Source organism: Scyliorhinus torazame, chromosome 2 (genome assembly GCF_047496885.1).
Source record: "Scyliorhinus torazame isolate Kashiwa2021f chromosome 2, sScyTor2.1, whole genome shotgun sequence".
Classification (NCBI taxonomy): Eukaryota; Metazoa; Chordata; class Chondrichthyes; order Carcharhiniformes; family Scyliorhinidae; genus Scyliorhinus; species Scyliorhinus torazame.
This window is the reverse complement of record NC_092708.1, coordinates 112,600,748-112,622,849: the sequence shown is the minus strand read 5'-3', so window position 1 is coordinate 112,622,849 and position 22,102 is coordinate 112,600,748. Positions and strand designations below refer to the sequence as shown.

The window sequence follows — 22,102 nt, the reverse complement described above, 5'->3', positions numbered from 1 at the left end:
ATTTTTGTACAGGAATGTATTAGGAGGTGTCCTGGCAAAACAAAAAAAAATGTAAGGTTTTTTTTACAATATACTGTCAATAACTTTGAAACAAAAAGAAAATTTTGAAAAAATTACATGCTGTACAAATTGCCATAGACAACAAAAAAAATCTCTCCATTTGGAGGAGCTAGGCCTCAGTTCAACATTAGGCCTGATGCCAAATGATTATAAAAGTCAAAACAAACATATTAGTAACACAACATAAATATACTTCCAGTCCAGTCATTTCCACATTAGTGTAGTGAGCGTTAAAAGGAAAACATGCCATGACTGCATATTTCTCACTTGTATTACAAATATTAACAGAAAAATGGAGCTGCCAGACATGGCTCCTCTAAATTGAAGATCCAGCATTCGCTGGGTACTTCTGAAGTTTGTTCCAACAGCCTTGTGGATAAACTCAGGAGGGGAAACCCGCCGTCTTTTTCTTTACATCCACACACTGCTTCCAGGGCAACCACCTGGCACTTACTTGATGCTTTCTTCGTCAGTCCCTGTGGAGTAGTCATTGGTGTAACTCAGGATAAAGCCTGGAATCCACCCTTCAGCAGCGGGGGAGTGTTCATTCGCAGGCCGGTACACCAGCAACATGTTTTGTTGGTTAATGGCGAGGACCTGAACCATCTCTCCCTGAAACACGCAGATCTCATTCTCTTTCACTGCACCGTAATCTTGAGTGACCAACATGGTGGAGGTCCCATTGCATCCAGCAGTGTTGTTCTGTGCAAAGCAAATAGCATCCAATTAGAATTCACTGCCTGCATTCACAATCCGAGAGCCTGTCAGAGATTACAGGAGGATCGTGATTTTCTAATGTTGATCTTCATGAAAGTCGTTTTAAAAATCAGTCCACAAAATGAGAGCAATAAAATATTTATGTCTACTTTTTCTCCTCACTAACATTACCAGTATCTTGGTTTGAATCTGTGATGCTGAAGTAGTGTTGTAGAACACAATAGGCCACAGGTCCTTCATGTGATTTGTGTCATCAAATGGTAAAACCATTTATAAGGGGCTTACAAAATATTCCTAATCTAAGTTAACTGAGTCACCTAACTACCTTGTGATTCCAGTGTTATATTTATTGCATTTATCTACAAATCTGCTGTTCAACAATATGAAGGTCTACCATGTAAACACCAGTGTCTTATTGTTAATATTGTACATTTGGTGGATTTATTTTTGTGTCCATGTTAATTGCTTTACTTTTCCTGTTGAAACAAACACCATTTCAGCAGGTTACACTGCTAAAGGTATTGCACATGTTATGATGACTAATGATACTGTTATGGGCGAGGCGTTTTCAGAACCCCCCAAAATGTATCATGGAGTTCAACCAACCTCACCCTTTAATGGATTTGTTGCTTTTCCAAGCACACGGTTTTTAAACACAAAACTCAGCTTAACATCTTAAATAAACATTGGATCTCTTAACACCCCTTACTTCAAAGATAACTCAGAAAATATTGCAACACATACTTCCTTAAAATGTTCCTTCAAACTTCCAAGAGACTTAACACCTTTAAACAGTATCACATCAGGTTAAAGGATATATATAGTTTCTGTAGAATGGCAGAGATATATTAGCTTGGGTGACTTCAGCTCCAGCACCTTGTTTTCTTCATGCAGCTCTCTGGAAACCCACAGACACACCCACGCTGCTTTCTCAAACCTGGCTTTCTCCCTTCAAGCAGATCACAGCAAAACAGAACTTCTCAAGCTGCTGTCTCAAACTGGCTTTCTACTTTTAAACTGCTCTCAGCAGAACCAGCCAGGCACTTTTTAGCTGCTCTCAGCAAAACCAGCCAGGCACATTTTAAACTGCAAAACCAAAAACTGCAAAATGGCTGACCTGAGCTGAGCTCCACCCACTCTATGACATCACTGTTTTCTTAAAGATACATTGCTTAAACATCCAGTTCTTAAAGGCACTCTTGCATGACAATACTTAGGGCATAAATCAATTCCAACGGTCAGCATTTTATGAACTTTTACAGGAATGCTGTGATCCGACAGAGAAGCATTTGACTGGCTATTGATACATAGCACTTACTATTTGACCATGATGTGGAGATGCCGGCGTTGGACTGGGGTGAGCACAGTAAGAAGTCTTACAACACCAGGTTAAAGTCCAACAGGTTTGTTTCGATGTCACTAGCTTTCGGAGCGCTGCTCCTTTCTCAGGTGAATGAAGAGGTATGTTCCCATCTCTGGATCTGTAAAGATTTAATCACCTGCTAATGGTCGCATTCCAAGCATTGTCTGGCATCTTTCAATTTGTCTATATATGTGTTTCTGGAACATACCTCTTCATTCACCTGAGGAAGGAGCAGCGCTCCGAAAGCTAGTGATATCGAAACAAACCTGTTGGACTTTAACCTGGTGTTGTAAGACTTCTTAATATTTGGTGTAACACAAGATTAGCAAATCAAAAGTTATCTCCAGAGGTAACCTGTCAGACTGTTCCAGTGACTCTCTCTATTAGAGGAGTTTATAAAATCCTAATATCACCATAAGAATTGATTTTTCTAGCTCCTTTTCATATTGCCAAAGAAGAACGGGTGAGAATTTTCCACCCTGCCATTGCCTCCTATTAAAAAGAAAATCACATGCTCATGGCTTGCAGAGTTATACTCAGATTTCCTGGGTCTGCTGATTTACATTCATATTGGTACAGTCATTGGTGTAAAACCAACCTAAAATGAGTTTAAATACCTGAGCTTCTTGGAAATTTCTGTGTAGCCTATAATCAAGTACCATTACCGGGCAGGGACTCATCCAAGAGAATTACACAAGACTTTACTCACTATATGTACATAGCTCCACTCCATCAATTACTTGTCTGCACACCCTAAACGTCAGGTGTTCCACTTGAATAGTCTAACACCTCCACATCTCTTACTTGACCTCCCGTGTTCTGCTTGCACACATTCTTCAACTGATCACCATACTCTCATTTACTGTATGTTCTTGCAGTCTTAAATTTGCTCTCAAAGACCTGTCACTATAGTGGGTATCTTTGCCTTAAACCTCTCACCTCCTGGAGGATAAATCAATGGGCACACACTCAGGTTTTGTCATGGAAAATGGCAAGATTGGCAGTATCTTTCAGACACAAGGTTAGTAACTCAACATGTACAAGTGTTGCCTTGGCTTCCTTCAGAAACAGCACACAGAGAGAACTTTTCAATCACTTTTTCGCTTCCTTTAATCCAGCACAGTAATATACAGGCACAGCAGGAAGAAAATGATGGACTCCCCAATTCAAGGATTGCACTTGAGAAGAATAATGTTTGAGCAATATCATACCTATGTGCAGGTTTTGAAGTCAATCTCTGAAAACGCATGGCAGCCGTGGCCAACAGGTCCATGCAGCAACATTGTGAATGCTTTTTCTTCCTTTCAGGGACATTTTTTGGAATCTGCAACATATCTCCCAGTTAAGAAGTGACCAGGGACCAGTTAGTGCCTCTACCTCCACAGAGCACATACTGCAGCACTGCAGGTGGCAGGGACAGAATGCAGCTGCAGTGGTGATCATGGCTTCCAGAGTTAGCAGCTGTTTTGCGTCAGCATTCTCAGGATCAGATAGCTAGTACTAGACCAAACATTATTAGAGCCATTCCTTTAAGGCAATGGCTGATGTTCAACACTGCACACCTGCCAGGCGTCCAGTTTTGCACCTTAGAGCACTTTTCCAGTGGAATGTGGAAGGTTGGCTGCCTTGGAGCAATGCCCTTAGTTGCAGTTTGCAGTGGCACCCTGCCAGAAGCTGCCACGAGGCAGGTTCCCTCTGCTCATGAGCCTCTTGTGGAGCATGAGCAGCCAATTAACTTCAGTAATCCAGTTCTTAAGACAGTCCTGGAAACGGGAAAGTGGGTTGTAAAATGCAAATATAGCCACCCATGCATGGCATAGTATTTCAAAAACAGGTAGATAGTATGCACTTTGAAATTTATCATAATCACTTATGTGGTGCGATATCTTCTCCATCACCATCAGGTGATGATGGTTGGCATGGTCCTGTTGGGGAAAGAGGGCTGTTGTGATGTGATAGCATGTATAATGGTTTGAGAGGATGTCTCTTTATTTGAAAGTGAAGGAGAAGGAGGTATGGTTGTGCTGGCAGAGGTATACAGTGATCCACAGAAGAGAAGGCTTCAGTGATGACTCGTGCTAAAATATTGTTTAAAGTCTATGCTGCTGATTCTTCTTCGCATTATCCTATCCTCTTCAATAATAATTAAATAAAAGGGCATGCCATAGTGAAAGTTGCACCTGCTCTTCAGATGCCCTGACTGCATATTAAGGGACAAAGGTCTTCCATTAGATTGGCAGAAAGTCAGTGAAAGGCAAATCATAGGTCTTTGTACAGAAAAATATGAAAAAAAGTTGTAAAAAACATTACTAAACTGCAGAAATTACTGCATAAAGCTTCTAGACATTTTAAACTCCTGTATCAGCTGATATTGGCAGCATTGCACTTCATGGATCACAATCCAAATTATCCACACTTCCTTGTTCATAAAAAATCCCAACATTTCTACACCATGAAAGTGTTGAACAATTTCCCGCGAATGTCTTATAACCCTAATGTCTTGGTGTTTGAAGACATAAGTTAATTTTATTTACCTGTAATATCAGTTACACATGAAGGAAGGCCATAGGATAATAGAGGTTGTCTCCTATGTATTGTACGGGGTTTGGCTCAATGCTACATGGACTAAAGGAAAAATTACACCTTTTCTGAGCACAGTTAAACCTATTCAATAACTTAAACCAAATTAATGTAACTGTACATTATTTTTAAAAATGGATCATCACTGAATCCAGTCAACAACACAGCAAGTCAAATAACACAATAATGGACGAAATTCTCTGTTTGGGAGACTATGAGCATAATACTCCAGCCACACTGAGCCCGAAAAGCATTTCACTGTGGCACAGCGTGGCAATGAAAGCCGGGAGATCTCGCTCCCGGAATCTACCCGTTCACAGTGCCTCGTGAGATGTTGCAAGGGGATAGTAGGCGGGATCACTTTTTAGAAAATCTGCATATTAGAGTGAGGCAGTAAAACGCACTCTAATGTGCAGATTCCCGAGGTACCTGAGGCTTTGGGATTCAACCCCTTCGCCTTGGCGACCTCGGGCGAGGGCTGTTTGGTACTGGTCCCCACAAACGCGGACCAGATGAAACAGCATTTGTGGGTGTCCCCAATGGGATTGGAGCCCACCAGCTGCATGCTCTTTGGGCAGGATGGTGCCTTGGCACTGTTGGTGCCACCTGGGTGCTGGCCTGGCATTGGCAAGATGCCAGGTGGCATTGGCAGGTGCGGTGCCAAGCTGCCATTTTTTGCATATGCATGATTGGGCCTGGGTTGCCCGCCGTGGGTGTTGGGGGGTGCAGAGGCCGGGGGACCATCTCATGTTGCGTTCAGAGAGGTAGGGGTGTGGGGAGGTCAGGGATTCTTTTGGAGCCTCAGAAAAGCGCCCCGATCTCTCGCTACAATGGGGAGTTCCAGCGAGCCGTGCTCCCCATTGTAAAAAGCGGGGCTACTGCGACTGCCTGGAAACACACGGCTAAACATGCTCACTCGGGGACTTTGTTCCCTTCTGGGAAGATTGTGCCCTATGTTCTTCCACCAGAGCTGAATTGCAACTGATTTAAGCTCCTGATTCCCAATCTTTAGCCATGCAAATTTATGCATGGCGAAGATTATGAGGGATTCCACAATCGGGCCACCATTTTGAGCGGGCAGCACAATAGCAAGGTCTCGCATCGATGTGCATCCTTCCCCGCATCTCAATTCAGCCTCCACCCCCGGATTTTAATTGTGGGGAGGGTGCAGAGAGGGTGGCCCTCGAATGGACGTTTGGGCCACTCCATTAAGGAGTTATCCCTTGGCCCACTTCGAAGTCCACCATGTCAGTGCCACGTTTTCCCAGACCTGTAGTAATCCTCACCCACATGATTCCTGGACCAGAGAATGATCCAGGCCCGGAGAATATGGTGCCTGGTCCGCTAAGTGGATGCAAATGGGTTTTAATGACCCAGTTGTATCCTCCCGCGGGCGTGGGGCACGAACCTCGATCCTGCCACCAGCAAGGGGGGGGGGGCAGAGAATGAATCAGCGTACGGTGCCGATCCCGTTGTCTTCACTAATGCGTATTCTCCGTTTCCCTGGAAACTCCATTACCGGCGGCGCGAGGCGGAGAATTTCATCCAATATCTGTTAACAGCTGAAGGCTGGTGAAATATTAAGAAACTTCATTGGTAAAAGACTTTCATCTATTCTGATTCCTCTCCACACAAATGACATTCATTTATTGCTAATAGTATACCACCAATTGTACTGGTATGAATTTTGATAATTTGTTGGAAATACAGTCCACGCCTTTACTTCAGAGTATTAGTCTCTAATGATTAGTTTGCTGGTAGATTGAATACACAGTAGCATTGAACAATCCTTAACAAGTTTGCAAGTGAAGAGCCCGATCAACATGAGCTATTGATGTGCCAGCTCCTTTGGTTAGTCATGTATTATTGTAGAAGGCTGAAGGACCTTTTTGTGCAGGTACCTTGATTTGCTCGTAATTGTCTCCATACTGCTGTTCGTCATCAAAGCTTGCAGTGCCATTGGAGGTAGATAGCTTTAACGCTGGTAGTGATGGATTGTGAGCCGATGATTTTGGCGGTTTTTCAGACCCCACCTGGGAAGAGGAGAGTGTTCTGGTTTTGGGCTGGGGTATCCGGCTCGCTTGTGTTCTGAGTAAGGAATGGCTACCACTTTCTCTTTTCATGTATTCGATTGGTGATTGCAGTGCTGCAACAAAGATCAACAGGTTATGGAAGGACCAAGATAATCTTAGTACAGAATAAACATGATGGACATTATCATAAAAAAATTTAAATCTGTTTTGTAACTTTGATTCTTATGAATTTTCTTCAAATAGTAAAGCAACATCGCTTGGACAATGTCGTAAGTAAAGTTCTTCTGGCATGCGCATAAGTGGCTTATGTGGCCTTTTACTAGGAAGGCCATAATGTTGAAAGGGCTGGATTTTCTGGTTAATGTTGACATTGATACTTGAGACAGACTTCGGGTGGAATTTTCCACCAGCGGGATTTTCTGCTCCTGCCGAAATCAATGAACTTTGAATGGCTCACCCCATTTACCAATTTCATCGGGGCCACATAATTTATCCCTTTGTGTAAGCTATTGCCAGAGCTTACTGCGAATAGGAAGCCATTTTGGTGCAGCACCCTCTATACTGGATCTGGAACCTGTGATGACGGTCAAATAATTGAGTCCCACCTTATCTAATCAGATTGAAGAGTCTTTCCCAAGCTCAGTGGAGTCTGAACCAGGATGAGTCGATTAAAAGATTTAATTTACTGTCAAATCAAGTACAGAAAGCAAAAGGAAGTGAGGGAAAGAAATATGTAGTTGAGACAGAAATGAAAAAAACAGAAAATGTTTTATTTAAGCGTTTTTTAAAAATCCAATAATTAAAAGATGAAGGAATGGCACTCCATCCTGTTAATTCTCAATTACAAAGAGGTTGATTGATAGATATTAACATTTATTAAATTGTTAAAAATCCATGTACACTTGAATGAACAGGCCCTGACACCTCTAATGACAAGACATAACTTTCTGTGGCAAGTTTAATGGACAAATACAGAAAATTCTTAAGAAAAACAGGAAGGCAAACACGAAGGGACAGGATTTTTGTGCGATTCTAATGGAGCTGCTGAACTATGGACAACAACTTTTGAATTTTCGCTCGCTCCACACCTGAACCTGCTGTAATTTTTACCCTTAAATAACAGCGAGTACAATTAGTGTTGCTGCTATTTTCGTGAGAAATTCTGGTCCTGCATATTTAGAAAATACATAATTGCAAGCTATTTAATTTATGAAGGAATGGAGAGTTGAATATCCAAGTTTCTAGATTAAACTAGTTAGGAGGCAAAGTAACTTGTATGTGTGGGAGAAGGGAGTTACAAAAGAACATGCACATACTAAATGAGTGGGCAAACTCTGACACAGGAGTTTAGGTGGTGAAAGTGAAATTATCCACTGGATCGGAGAAAAATAAATCAGGATATCTTTTAATGGTGAGAAACTGTGCGCTGCAGAGGACTAAAATGTATTTCGATATCCAGTAAAAGCCAGTGCACAGGACAAAAAGGAATCAAAAGGCAAATGGAATGCAGCTTTTGATCTCAAAAGGGGTTGGGAGTAATACCTCAATTAGACAGAACCTTGTACAGACTGTAGTTATTGGGTACTGAACCTTAGGAAAAGTTATGTTGGCCTTGAAAGGGTCAAAGGGCCTTGTTGCGGATTACCCAGAATGATACCAGGGTGTTAAGGTTAAAGTATGAGGACAAGTTGCATAATGTTGCCCTGCATTATCTGCAGTTTAACAGGTTGAGGTCTTTGAAATGATAAAGTGATTGGCTCGGATAGATACAGAGAAACTACTTTTCCTGGTGGGGGCATACTGACCAAGAGTGCATAATCTTGATATCAGAATATAGCTATTAAGAACCTGGAAGCCCTTTTCACACAAAGGATTGTTGAAGTGTAGAATTTGCTCCCCAAAAGCTGTGGATATTGAGACAATTGAAATTTTCAAGTCTGAGATAGATAGAATTTTATTGGATTATGATGTCAAAGGATATGGACTAAAACTGGATAAATGGGGTTAAGATACAGATCAGCGAGATTCGAATTGAATAGTGGAACAGGTTGAAGGGGGTTAATGATCTACTCTTGTTCTTATGCAGTCGTACACATTTATTTGAAATTTGCTTAATTGCAATTCCTGTTTTAATGGAAACATTTCTAAAATCCTACTTTCCCCATACTTCCATCGTGAATAAATTATCTCATTGCAATTCCAAATTATATGCAAACATGACACACAGAAATTCCACTTGAACAAGACTTGCCACCTTGAAACTGGAGAGTTTCACCTGTCAAGTTGATGGGGTTTGGTGATCATGTAAGATGTTAGGAGAGGTGGAGGTGTATAGGGAGGGAATTCCAGAGCTTAAGTTTCAGGCAGCTAAAGCTGCATCCGTTATATTGGATTAATTAGATATGGAGTGCTCAAGAAACCAGAGGTACATGAATGGAGATATTTTGGAGGGCCATGGGGCAAGATAAGGGGCGGGATTCTCCAACACCCCGACGGCCACCGAATTCTCCGGCACCGGATGGGCCGAAGTACCGCTGCTGCAATGCTGGTCCCGCCGGCGTGAATTATGCTGGTCCTTACCAGCGGGACCTGGCGGCGCGAGCGGCCTCCGAGGTCCTGGGGGGGGGGGGGGCGCGGGGTGATCTGGCCCCGGGGGGTGCCCCCCACGGTGGCCTGGCCCGCGACCGGGGCCCACCGATCCGCGGGCGGGCCTGTGCCGTGGGGGCACTCTTTTACTACACGTCGGCCATGTAGGTTTCCGCGATGGCCGATGCGTAGGTGACCCACCCCAGCAGCCGCTGACGCTCCCGCGCATGCGTGGACTCCCGCCGGCTGGCGGAGTCCTTTCGGCCCCAGCTGGCGTGGTGCCAAAGGCCTTCCACGCCAGCCGGCGGGGCGCCAACCACTCCGGGGCGGGCCTAGCCTCTAAAAGTGCAGGCTTGGCCCCTAAAGGTGTGGAGGAATCCGCACCTTTGGGGTGGCCTGACGCCGAAGTGGTTCACGCCACTCCATCCCGCCGGGAACCCCTGCCCTGCCGGGTAGGGGAGAATCCCACCCAAGATCAGAGAAATGGGGAGGGGAGTTGCCATGGGGGAATTTGAAAACAAGGATGAGAATTTTATAATCGAGTCGTTGTTTGACACGGACCCAAACTAGGTCAGTGAGCTCAGGGGTAGGAGGCGAATGGAACTTGTTGCATATCAAGAACTGGGTAGCAGAATTCTGGTGAACCTCAAGTTTACAGAGGGCAGAATGTGGCAGACCAACCAGGATTGCATTTGAATAGTCACCTCGAGTGGTAACAAAGGAAGAACGAAGGTTTCAGCAGCAGATGATCTGAGACAGGGTAAAGTTGGATGATGTTATGGGGGTGGAAAAGGTTGTCTTAGAGATGCCGTAGGTGCTATGATGAATATGTAGTCATCTTTGAACCAAATAACACCAATGTTGTGGGAGCGTTTACTCTCAGACTGTTGCCAACGAGAGGGATGAGGTTGGTAGCTGGGGAATAAAGTTTCAAGGGGGACCAAAAACACTAGCCTCAGTTTTCCTAATATTTAATTGGAGCAACGATTTCCTCATCCATTACTGGAAGTAGGATAAGCAGTCCTCTAACTTAGCAACAGTGGAGGAGTCAAGAGAAGTGGTGGTCTTGTCAGTGAACGTTTGAAAACTAACGCTGTGCTTTCAGATGATGTTGCCAAGGGCAGCATTTAGATAAGAAATAGGGGGAGGGCAAGGTGAGGTACTTGGAGATCAACAGCGGCAATTGTGGGAAGCTGTAAGAGTTGCCATTGCAAGTGACACCCTGGGTTTGGTAGATAGATCAGAATGGAACCAGGTGAGAACAGTCCCACCCAGTTGGATAAGAGCAGAGAGGCGTGGAGGAGGATGGAATAGTCAGCTGACAAGGCAGGAAAGTTTACTTCTGTAACAATCATACAGGATGTCATTTTGGTAAGAGCTGTTTTGGTACTACGGCAGGGGTGGAAACCTGATTGGAGGGATTCAAATATAGAGTTCCAGGAAAGACAGATAAGGATTTGGGAGTCTACAACATGCTCAAGGACTTGGGAGAAAAAAGAAAGATTGGAGATGGCAAGGTAGCCATCTCTGGGGTGATCTGGCCCCGGGGGGTGCTCCCCACGGTGGCCTGGCCCGCGACGGGGGCCCACCGATCCGCGGGCGGGCCTGTGCCGTGGGGGATTTTATTGAGGTGAGCGATGATGACAGCACCTGAAGAGAGAATATGTTAACTATCGATTAACAGGAGGACCAGGAGGGGAAATTGGCAGTCAGCAACTTAATGGGGATAGGGTTGAGGCAGCAGGTGGGTCTCATGGACATAATGAGCATGGTGAGGACATGAGGGGCGAAAGGAAGAAAAAATACAGAAAGATGCAACTTCAGGGCCTGGTGGCAAGTAAGTCAGTAATGTACAGTTTACTTGAATTCTAGTTATAAGCTTTCAAATCTGAAATGTACAGTAAGTACAATGTGGAGGACAGAAGAAATAAGACACTCGATCTGCATACCATTTAAGAAATTTCGCTGAGCGTCGAGAACCAGATTAATATCCTGAACCCAAGCCTGCCAGACTTCAATGCTTGGTGCCTGTAAGATGAACCGTTCAAACGTTCCACGGGATATTAGAGCAAACTTGCACAGTTCGTTTTCCACATTTTCCTCAATATTAAGGTAACTCATCTGAAACAGATCAAGAAAGGAATTGCAACATTTGCTGAAAATCTGCATCAATTTAACATTTTTGAAAACTCAACAGATCTTAGCAAGCTTCTTTGATGAGATATGGAGCGCGATTCAGCCAAAAAATTATAAAGGGTCATTTTGGCAGTTTCCCGTCGGCTGTATTGGCAAGATCTCGACCTGCATTCAACTGCACTTAGTCCCAGAAATGACCTCCCTCGCTGCAGTGAGTGCAGGCAGCATGACCAGGAGGACTGCTGCCCAATGTCGGAAGAAGACAAACAGCCTGCAACAAGCTGCAAGGATAAGTTACCGCCTCTCTCCTGGCATCAGATCCACCTGGCAGCTTTCAAATTCCCAAACACCCCCTGCTCCCCCACAATCGCCTGGCTGACACCTCGCACCCTCCCAACATCTGATCTTCAAGCTTGTTCCACAGAACCACCTGGCACCCACCAGCACAACCCCTTCATGTCTAGGTGCGGTGCCCACACATGCAATCTGCTATGAACCCCCCGATCCTCAAGCGTGCTGCTCACAATGTCCTCTCTTTGTCCCCGCAGGAGAAGATAGTCCGTAAGAGGGAAAGGGCAAAGACTGGGGAGGAGTCCCAGGGATCTGGGTCCTCACCCTCTATGAGCAACGGACCCTAGAGATCCCGGATTTATGCGAGAAGGGAGCAGTGACTGACAGTGAGGTCGGCCTGAGCCAGAGAGGTGAGGATCCACTGTCCCTTCACCTAGATGACCTGTCTCTTGAGCTGTTAATTTCCCACAAAATTAACCTTTCCCTCTCACTGACCACAGGTCCATTGTCTTACAGGATCTCTATCTGATGAGGCCAGGCCTTCCGGCGTCGTACCCACCCCAGCCACCCAAGAGACCACCTCGGAGGAGAGCTCTGAGGAAAACATCGGTGATGCATAACAGCTATCAGCCCCACGTTCTACCAGCGCAGAGACACACACCTCCGTGAGTCACATTAGTAGTCAGGCTTTAGCACTATCTGGTGAGTACGACATAGCTCCACATAAGGTGGAGGCAGGAATATCTCAGGGAGGCAGCAGTCAGACGTTTGCTGGATTCTGGGACACAGCTGGGTCCCAGCCAGATGTCGAGCCTATGGACAATGTTCTCCCACTGCAGATGATAGGACTGAGCCATGAGATTCAGGGGGTGATGTTGCTGACATTCCAGCGACTGCAAGGTCGGTTGGAGGAGCCCAAAACCTTCAGGCACCAGCAGATGTTGCTGGCAACGCGTGGCAGCCATGCCAATACTGCCAGGGAGCGATCACAGTGGAAAACCGAGAGCACACCATTCCGGCCTTGAGTGGTGGTGACCAAGGCATAGCTCAGTCTGTGATGACCATGGCTGAGGGCCTCATCATCATGTCCCAGTCGATGAGGGACATGTCCCAGGCACAGATGGCCCAGTCACTGTGGACCATCGCTGAGGGTGTCGAGATCATGGTGCAGACAACGGGGCGCCTCTAGGACTGGCAGAGCCAGATGACACAGACATTTCTGGACACTCTCCCTCCCATTGAGTCAGCAAGGACCCAACGGGCACCCTCGAGGAAGAAGCGCTGGAGTCCAACCCAGGGCCTGCCAGCAAAGAAACTATAGTGGTCTCCAGTTCTTCTGAATCCACCCCCCCGCCCCACACAACCTGACACCGGTGCATCTCACGGGCAATGGGCAGAACAGGGTGGCATGGCAATGGCTGTGACACCATAGAACATTACAACGCAGTACAGGCCCTTCGGCCCTCGATGTTGTGCCGGCCTGTGAAACCACTCTAAAGCCATACACACTATTCCCTTATCGTCCATATATCTATCCAATGACCATTTGAATGCCCTTAGTGTTGGCGAGTCCACTACTGTTGCAGGCAGGGCATTCCACGCCCTTACTACTCTCCGAGTAAAGAACCTACCTCTGACCTCTGTCCTATATCTATCTCCCCTCAATTTAAAGCTATGTCACCTCGTGCTAGACATCACCATCCGAGGAAACAGGCTCTCACTGTCCACCTTATCCAATCCTCTAATCATCTTGTATGCCTCAATTAAGTCTCCTCTCAACCTTCTTCTCTCTAACAAAAACAGCCTCAAGTCGCTCAGCCTTTCCTCATAAGATCTTTCCTCCATACCAGGCAACATTCTTGTAAATCTCCTCTGCATCCTTTCCAATGCTTCCACATCCTTCCTATAATGCGGCGACCAGAATTGCACGCAATACTCCAAACATAGAACATACAGTGCAGAAGGAGGCAATTCGGCCCTATCCCCGTAACCCAATAACCCTTCCTCACCTTTGTGGTTACTAACGGCAACTTATCATGGACAATACACCTAACCTGCACGTCATTGGACTGTGGGAGGAAACCGGAGCACCCGGAGGAAACCCACCCAGACACAGGGAGAACATGCAGACTCCGCACAGACAGTGACCCAGTGGGGAATCGAACCTGGGACCCTGGCGTTGTGAAGCCACAGTGCTATACACTTGTGCTACCGTGCTGCCCATACCATACTGACCAGTAGGTCATCCGGGGCCCTCCGGCTCCACGCCCTCCAGAGGACGTCCGCAAGGGCACCAATGACTATAGGGTGTGGAAAGCAGCAGACTGCCTCCATTCTTGATGTGCATCCTAGGGACTTAGCACTTGACCACAGAAGATCAAGTAGAGTGAGGAGCACTGATTAGGTCACATCCTTTAGCTTGGGGAATGGAAATTTTCATATAAAGCAAAGTCATACAAAAGAACCCACCAGAGTTACACAAGAAACAAGATTAACGAGAAAATGCATCTTTTAACGTAACTCTAAAATACTAAACTAAACCCCTCAACAATTGACGGTGACTAGCTCTTTAAAAAAGGAAATGAATGGCTGCCATCTTAGGTAGGACCCTTCTACCGACCCCCTGATGGTGTACTTGACCTTCTCCAAATATAAGAATGACATGAGGACCCCCAACCTCCTGATATTCCAGGTGATCTAACGAATTGGGAGCCCCCCCACCCTCCCGCAACCCGGAGTCAGCCATTTCCACCAAGATGGATGATCCAATAGATACTTGGAAGGTACAGCAACCACGCCCACCCAAGGTGGCCACCAAACCAAATCCAAACCAAATCACAAGATCAAACAAAGAACAATTTGGAGTAACCGTCAGCAAACTACCTCAACACCCCCCCCCCCCCCACCCGCTTCATCCTCACCCTCAAACACTGCCACACCCAAATATACATACAGATAACAGCAAGGCGAATATAAACAACTAAAACCTACTTCTAATAAATCTAAACAAAACAAGAACACCAAGCTCATTATCTAAAACAGAACTACTATAATGAGCTACAGCCAAATCCTCAACACTGCTCCCGTTAGCTAACTCTTTGGTTAGCAGGGCAGCTCCCATCTAGAGTGAAAAAATGATTACCAAAAAAAACAAATATAAAAACCCCTTAAAACATTGCGCCCCAATAGCGAGCTATATATTCTCTTAACAATCAGTGCAGAACCCCACCTGTCCAGATCCTATTGGCTGGGGACAATTGGTTACCCCATGCTCCTTGAGTAATATGAGGGAGTGGGGGGGGGCGGTGATAATTAGCTGTGCAGCTGTATAAATAGAGCTGGTCAGTGTGGTACTGGCTAGAGAGGGAACCAGTAGTGAACTACTGTGTACATATTGTTGTAAATAAAGTTACTTTCTGTTTGACTCAACACGTTCATGTTGGATTCTTCATGGCCTTCACAACGGAACCTAAACCCCAAACGTAAGCCCAAACTGTAAAACATTCAACAAGAACTGGAAAATGAAAGCATGAACATGGAACTCCAACAAGTCAACAATTCAACAGGCCCGTCCCCAATACCCCCAAAACTCAATCATACTGTGCCTGATCCATGTTTTTTTACAAAGGAGTCGCCTCTAACGGTGCATCAAAATAATCGTCCTTTCCCTCAAAAGTCACTCTTAGCTGCGCTGGATACACCAGTCCAAACTGGTCTCCACTTTTGTACAGGGCAGCCTTGCCTTTGTTGAACGCATCCTTCTTCTTCGCCAGCTCCATTCCCATGTCCTGGTAGAACCAGATGGTATGGCCTTCCCATTTGTAGTGGCGATGCTCCCTTATCCATCTCAGGACCCGCTCCTTTTCTATTAAGTTATGAAACTTTTTAATTACCGCACATGGTAGTTCCCCAGGGCAAAGCCTCTGCCAGAGTGTACAGTGGGCTTGGTCCAACTCAGGAGAGGATGTGACTACACCCTCCCCCACCAGCTTCCCTCCCCTCTGGCAGCCCCACAAGTTTTGCCTCCTGGAATGATTTTCACCAGAGATATCTCTGCTTCCAGTGAGGCAATCTGGTCATTATGCCTCAAAAAGGCCGCCACCTTGTCTTTTATTGTGGGCCTTCACTGTTTCGTTGGTCCTCTCCACGCCATTCGGATGGGAGCAAAGGCCTCGTCCATCGATTTTTGCGAAGGTTCCCCGACGCAACCTGCCAGTGTTTATCAAATACTGTCGTCAAGTGCTCATAAGCATCTCGGCCGCTAGTGGAGTGGTCGGAGCCACAGAGGCTGCCTCCGCCACCTTTTCCGTCGATGAGCCCCAGGAGGTCTCCAACTCTGTCGACGAACTTCTACTTTCTATCCTTTTCCCCCTGTCTTTTCTGGGCATTTCACCTACATTGGCTCCTTAATCCATTAAATATGTGGGTTTTCAAAAGAAAATACCCCTTAGAACTAAAAGGAAAGGGCTAAAAGTGCAGTTTTCCAGCAGGAGCCAATTCATGCATACGTTCCCCCTACATAACGCCACCGGAAAGCTAAAACATGTCACACCTGATACATGTGAAGCAACAGTCGTGTTAATTTTCACAGCAGGCCTCGGGGCTGTCCTCCAGCCCCACCTGAAGCAATTGTGCTAACCACCATGCTACCGTGCCGCCCTATGGGCGGATGACTGTGGATTGATTGTGAATGTCACTCTGATGCAATATTTGATTCATCCTTTAGGATATTTACCTTAATGCTGTTCTTGTACTGATACCTTGGAGTTGAGGAACCCTTGTTCAGTAGCTCACTGAAGATTACAATCTGTTCAAAGAGGAAGACCCTTCGTTCCTTACTTCTGGAAAGAACTCCAGAATCTTGTTCAGTGACATAGAATGTATCCTGCTGTAGTAATTTCCCTTGTGCTGTGATTTTGCCCTGCAAATAACAAATCATTCAGAGTTGACTCAATTTTGTCTGCCATTATCTCATGTTCAAACAAAAATATTTCCGCACCCCATTTCCAAAATGATTTTTTCTTTGCTTCCTCTTTGAGATTTAACCCCCTAACGATCATTCCATTCTGTACTCCCTGATATGGAACTGACAGGCAATCTGCTTTTATGAGAGCAAAATACTGCTGATGCTGGGAATCTGAAATAAAAACAATAAATGCTGGAAACATTCAGCAGGGCTGGCAGAATCTGTGGAGAAATAAACTGAGTTAATGTCTCAAGTTGATGACATTTCATCAGAATCTGCCTTTATGCTTCTACTACTGTAGAAAGCGGATTAAAAGATGGACACAGAGGAATAGGGGGCTTGCTCGCCTCTGATGGATAGCTGGATTGAAACTGTGAAGGGGAAGGTAGACATAAACATCTTTGATCACGTAATAGCACGCCATAGTTTATCCTGTAATATATTAGCCCAGATTTTGTTCACCACTTATACACAAGTCTCCCCATTCTGATTTCAAAATCCCAACTTTACTGAATTCTAAAATAATAACTAATTCAGACTGTGCATCTGTGCTCAAGATTACACATCACCAGCATTCAGTTATTGGAATTTGTGGAATGAGACTTCAGAGATCATCCACCAAATGATGGTTCATACGAATGTTATGTACTTTTGTTAGTAGTGCAACATTATCAAAGAAATGTAAATTTAACCAGAAATTCAAAAAAACAGCTTTTCAACAGAGAATGAATTAAAATGAATATATCCAGTCCCAAATAAGATCACCAACAGTTTGGAAATAAGCTCATCTCATAAGTGTAGCTTTAGGGATATTTAAAATTGAAGAGGAGGCATTGCACCTCATGAAAATTGCACCAAGGTTCCTTCCACCTTCTGGATACTCTTATGTATGGTACTGTTCCCACAGTTGACATGAAAAAATATCAGAGCGTAACTTTGTTGCACTGGTGAAGTTTTGAAAGTAAATAAAAACTATTCACTTTAGATTCCTTTGGCAATCATGGTACTATGACAGGCATAAGTCCCTAATGAAAATTTGAAGTGCCTCACACACTCCAGTACCTGAAGCTGAATGGCTCAACCAGCAGTCCGTAAGAGATTTTTTAAAAAACGCATTCTCCAGGCAGACAGTATTATCAGAGACCCCTCCCACACAGGCATTGCCTTTTTCCAGACCCTTCCATCAGACAGAAGATACAGAAGTCTGAAGACCTGCACATCCAGACAAAGGAGCAGCTTCTTACCACAGCTACAAGACTCCTCAACGACTCCCCCTCGGTCTGATCTGTTCCCTGTAAGAACACTATTCACGACGCCCTATGCTGCTCTTGCTCATGTATTTGCTTTGTTTGGCCCCTTTTTCCACACTGTAACCAATCACTGTTTGTCGATGTACCATTTGTCAATGTTCTCTGTTGATTATTCTTTTTGTCTACGATGTACGTACTGTGTACATTCCCTCGGCCGCAGGAAAATACTTTTCACTGTACATGTGACAATAAATCAAATCAAATCAAATCCTCCTATAGTCCCCAGAAAACCCGTCTGCCTCGCTGCAGGTCAATCTGTACCTCCCTGCCACACTGAATTTACTGCTATTGGTTTTTGTGACAAAACACCCAAAAGTCCATTCCTTCAGCTGGAAGGAATTTCAGATCAACAGTAATATTGTTAGGAAAACAAAGGTCGTTTTAAGGGATTTATATTAGAAATAAGGTATAGTTTGAAGTGGGTTTAGTTTAATATTTCTGAGCCAAAAAGGGTAAAACCTATAGTTAGATTCATGCTGGACACAGGTGTTTGTATGTGTGGGGGTTGGTTAAGTTCCAACTGTGCTTCTAGTGTGCTTTGAGAGGGCTGAGATCTGAAGAATAAATAAAAGGCATAAGCATGTTTGTGTTGCTGAGCAACGGGGGCCTTGTATAGTAGAGAAGCTTTTAAGTTTTAGTTTTAGCTGAATTTGAGAGCAGTTGGAGATAAGGCCTTGGGGAGTGAACATCTCTCAATTCTGCCAGAAGAAAGACTGATCAAGATGGGAGCTACAATGAGGCAGGCTTCCTAAAGTACAAGTTACAGTCTAGACTTTCAGGGAATTGGGACGGAAGGAGTGTTTAAGACGACCGGTATTAAGAGAACAGAGACCAATGTATTGCACAGAAGAATGCGAGGAAAAGTAAACCAAGTGTTTTGAGTTAAGGAGACAGTTGCAAGCAGCAATTGGGACAGCAGGTTTCAGAGATAGACCTTTGATGTCATTTTAATAGTCTGGGAATTGAGAGGTAAGGAAATTGTGAGCAGTTTGCACAGCAGTCAAGGCAAGGAAACCCAAAAGAGGTTGGTGTAACATCCTGGACTGGATTTACTGTTAAATGTGGAGCGGAATCTTTGTTTAAAAGTATAATTTGGAACTTGATCTGGATTTCAGAATGCAAACCGCTAAGGGAAAGCATAATTATGAGAGGAGATTTTAAAAAACAATTCCAATTAAGTGGCAATGTAGCGTGGCCAATTCACATACCCTGCACATCTTTGCTTGTGGGGATGAGACTCATGTAGACAGGGGGAGAATGTGAAAACTCCACACGGACAGTGACCGATGCCGGGATCAAAACCGGGTCCTCAGCGCCGTAAGGCAGCAGTGCTAAACACTGCGCCACCGTGCCACCCCTTGAAAGAAGAATTTTAAGCTTGTTTTTGAGAGTGGAGTTTGGAAACTCTTAATTGACAATTATTTGGGGGGATTCTGAGTAGAGATCCACAAACATTCATTTGAGATTCAGAGTGGAGAGTGTATTTGTTCACAGTCATATTGTGCGCTTAAAAGGGACTATGTGTTAATGAAACCATTTGTAATCTGTGTTAATCCTAAAACCTGTGTGTAATTGTTCAGCTATTCCTCCTCTCTATTTTCTATGCTTTTATATTGTTAAAATGGCTCAGTCTGCTGGTTGCCTCTTCGCGGAAACTTTGGACAAGCAGCGTGAAAGGTCCTCTCGCATCCAACCTCTTTCCAAAATTAAAAATGAATCCCAAAATCCATGGACTGGATTTTCACAGAGTCTCCCCAACTCCGTGGACCTTCGATAATAAGGGATCCGGTCGCCACTGTGTGAGAGGTGAGGGCTGGAGGACCTAATATCGAGCAACACAACTGGGAGAAAATCTCAGAGAACCGAGGCAAGTCTTTTAACCAGCCCGCCTTGGCACCCAACAGCTCCTGTGGCCACCTCTGATCTGCATCTGGGTGCATCAGGTCTGACTCCAGCATGCGGCAGCAACTCCCCCCCGCCCCCCCCCCCCCCCACCAACCAACTCTTCCACCCCCCCCCCCCCCCCCTCTCCCCACCACCACCACCACACACACACCACCCAAATGAAAATCATGCCATTCGAGGCACTTTCTCCAGAGGTGGGTGCGCCAAGCTGGGAAATTTCCTGACTCCCGCTACCTGCCTCTCAAATTAAAATCCAGCCCCAGCTGTTATAATTGTTAAAATTCAAATCATACAACTTGATGGGTATAAATTTCTGGTCTGCTTATGTCATAAATTATGATAGAGAGAGAACTGAAAATAAAAACCTCACCTCAAAATCCTCAAGTCTCCCCAAATTCATCATATCATTGCAGCGTTTTGGCACAAGATACATCACATTTGCAGCTTTCTGTTAATAAAACACAACGTAAACATTATGGGCTTCTGGTGACATCAGCTTTTCCAAACAGAAGTTTTTTTTGCTGATCATTGAGAGCAATAGTTTTTAGAATCCAACCAACAGATTTGCTTTCAATTCTGCTGATTATATTAAATTGCATTTTTCCAAATAGCTTGTAAAATGATAGTATCAGTAACTCTAAACATTGAAATTGGTATATAAGCACTAAGCCAGAATCTAATGTCATAATGCAGGAATGATTAGTTTATACTGTATTTTTAAGTATTGTGTATTAGTTGCAATGAGTTTACCAGCTTCCTTATTGTTTCAGTAAAGAAAATATTCCTGCAAAATATGGATGCTTGTAATACTTCATGATTCAATAAGTATTGGTTTCAAGATTTATTGTATGACAGTCTAACAGTTAAAATACAATTTAATTTTATATTGTAGTAGAAACACAAGAAAAACGAAACAAAGAAAAAGTAAAACGTTTGTCAGCTGAAGAATAGGTTTTACCTCAATCTCCGAACATTCCTGTCCAGCTTTTTCACTGAATTTCAGAAAGTCCTGTAACAAGTCCAAAGATGTTCAGGTTAGGTGGATTGGCCATGGTAAATTGCCCCTTATTGTCCAAAAGGCGAGGTGGGGTTACGGGGGTGTGGTGGGGGCATGGGCCTAGATGGAGTGCTCTTTCGGAGGGTTGCTGTAGACTTGATGGGCCAAATGGCCACCTTCTGCACTGTCAGAATCTATGATTTTATCGACAATTTCTATCGCTACAAATCGTATTTCAACAGCTTCCTACTGTTCATTAGCACCTGCACTGCATGAACACAAACTTGGCAACTTAATATATGGGATAAATATATAAATAATGCTTTTGTCAATGGACATTCCATCTCCCAATGGAATAAATTTACAGGCTGTCATAGGTTTTCTCCCACAGCTCACCAGCCGCATGTCACTGAGACCTGGCCCTCTGAATGGGTTGGGCCTCCCGACTGGGGAGCTGTGCTGGAGTGACCAATTGACCCCCATGGTTTGCTGGTCTTGAGATATGGTGGCCTGTGACCAATTTAGGACAATCCACTGCTCTGCCATTTGTACTGCATGATTCAAATGCAAATGATTAAGCTCCTACTGGGTTGGACGTCGACTCATAGATATCAACTTCAAGAGTGGGGTGCTAACAGCTCGTCGGTTTTAGTGTGTAAATACATGCTAATTCTGTGTTATTGTCTTGCTCATGGTGGAGTCAGTGCCAGCATTTGTCACCAGTGACCAATTTGTCCTCCTTTCTGGCTAATTTAACAAGATTGAAATGACCTTCACTCTGGAGATCCGTGATGTAACATAGTTCCTCAGGGTGCAGGACATTTGAATCTGCTTTCTTAAAAACTGGTTCCTTGCTGAAATTTGCTGGACAGTGACCTATATGTCCACGTGGTAGCTTATCAAATTAGCAGATTCAAATTTACAGTGCTTCTGGAAACTGCCTCATCAGTCACAAGGCTCCCCAGAGTGTGAGACATTTTTGTTTATGCATTTAAGGGCTCCAAACATTATCAGGCTGCATGTTGGATCGTTCTGGTAATGGGACTGCACTAACTGCCTCAAAGATAGCTTTGTTCATGAAAAATATATTGTTAGCAGAATTAATCATTCTTGTGTTCAGTGGCATAAGAGTGTCTGCAGGAATAGATCCAATTAGAT

At 44.6% G+C, this 22,102-nt stretch overlaps 1 protein-coding gene across 4 annotated transcripts in view; it reads right to left on the bottom strand.

Moving 5' to 3' along the window:
• Positions 1-22,102, bottom strand: part of kalrna (kalirin RhoGEF kinase a) — a 1,210,365-nt gene that overhangs the window by 111,031 nt on the left and 1,077,232 nt on the right. For all 4 annotated transcript variants that reach the window (XM_072475613.1, XM_072475615.1, XM_072475625.1 and 1 more), the window contains 6 exons: positions 20,906-20,956; positions 20,318-20,395; positions 16,502-16,687; positions 11,289-11,460; positions 6,622-6,866; positions 515-762 (listed from right to left, as the gene is read on the bottom strand). In XM_072475613.1, coding sequence (XP_072331714.1) covers positions 515-762; positions 6,622-6,866; positions 11,289-11,460; positions 16,502-16,687; positions 20,318-20,395; positions 20,906-20,956 — 980 coding nt within the window. The remainder of the gene's footprint in view (positions 1-514; positions 763-6,621; positions 6,867-11,288; positions 11,461-16,501; positions 16,688-20,317; positions 20,396-20,905; positions 20,957-22,102) is intronic.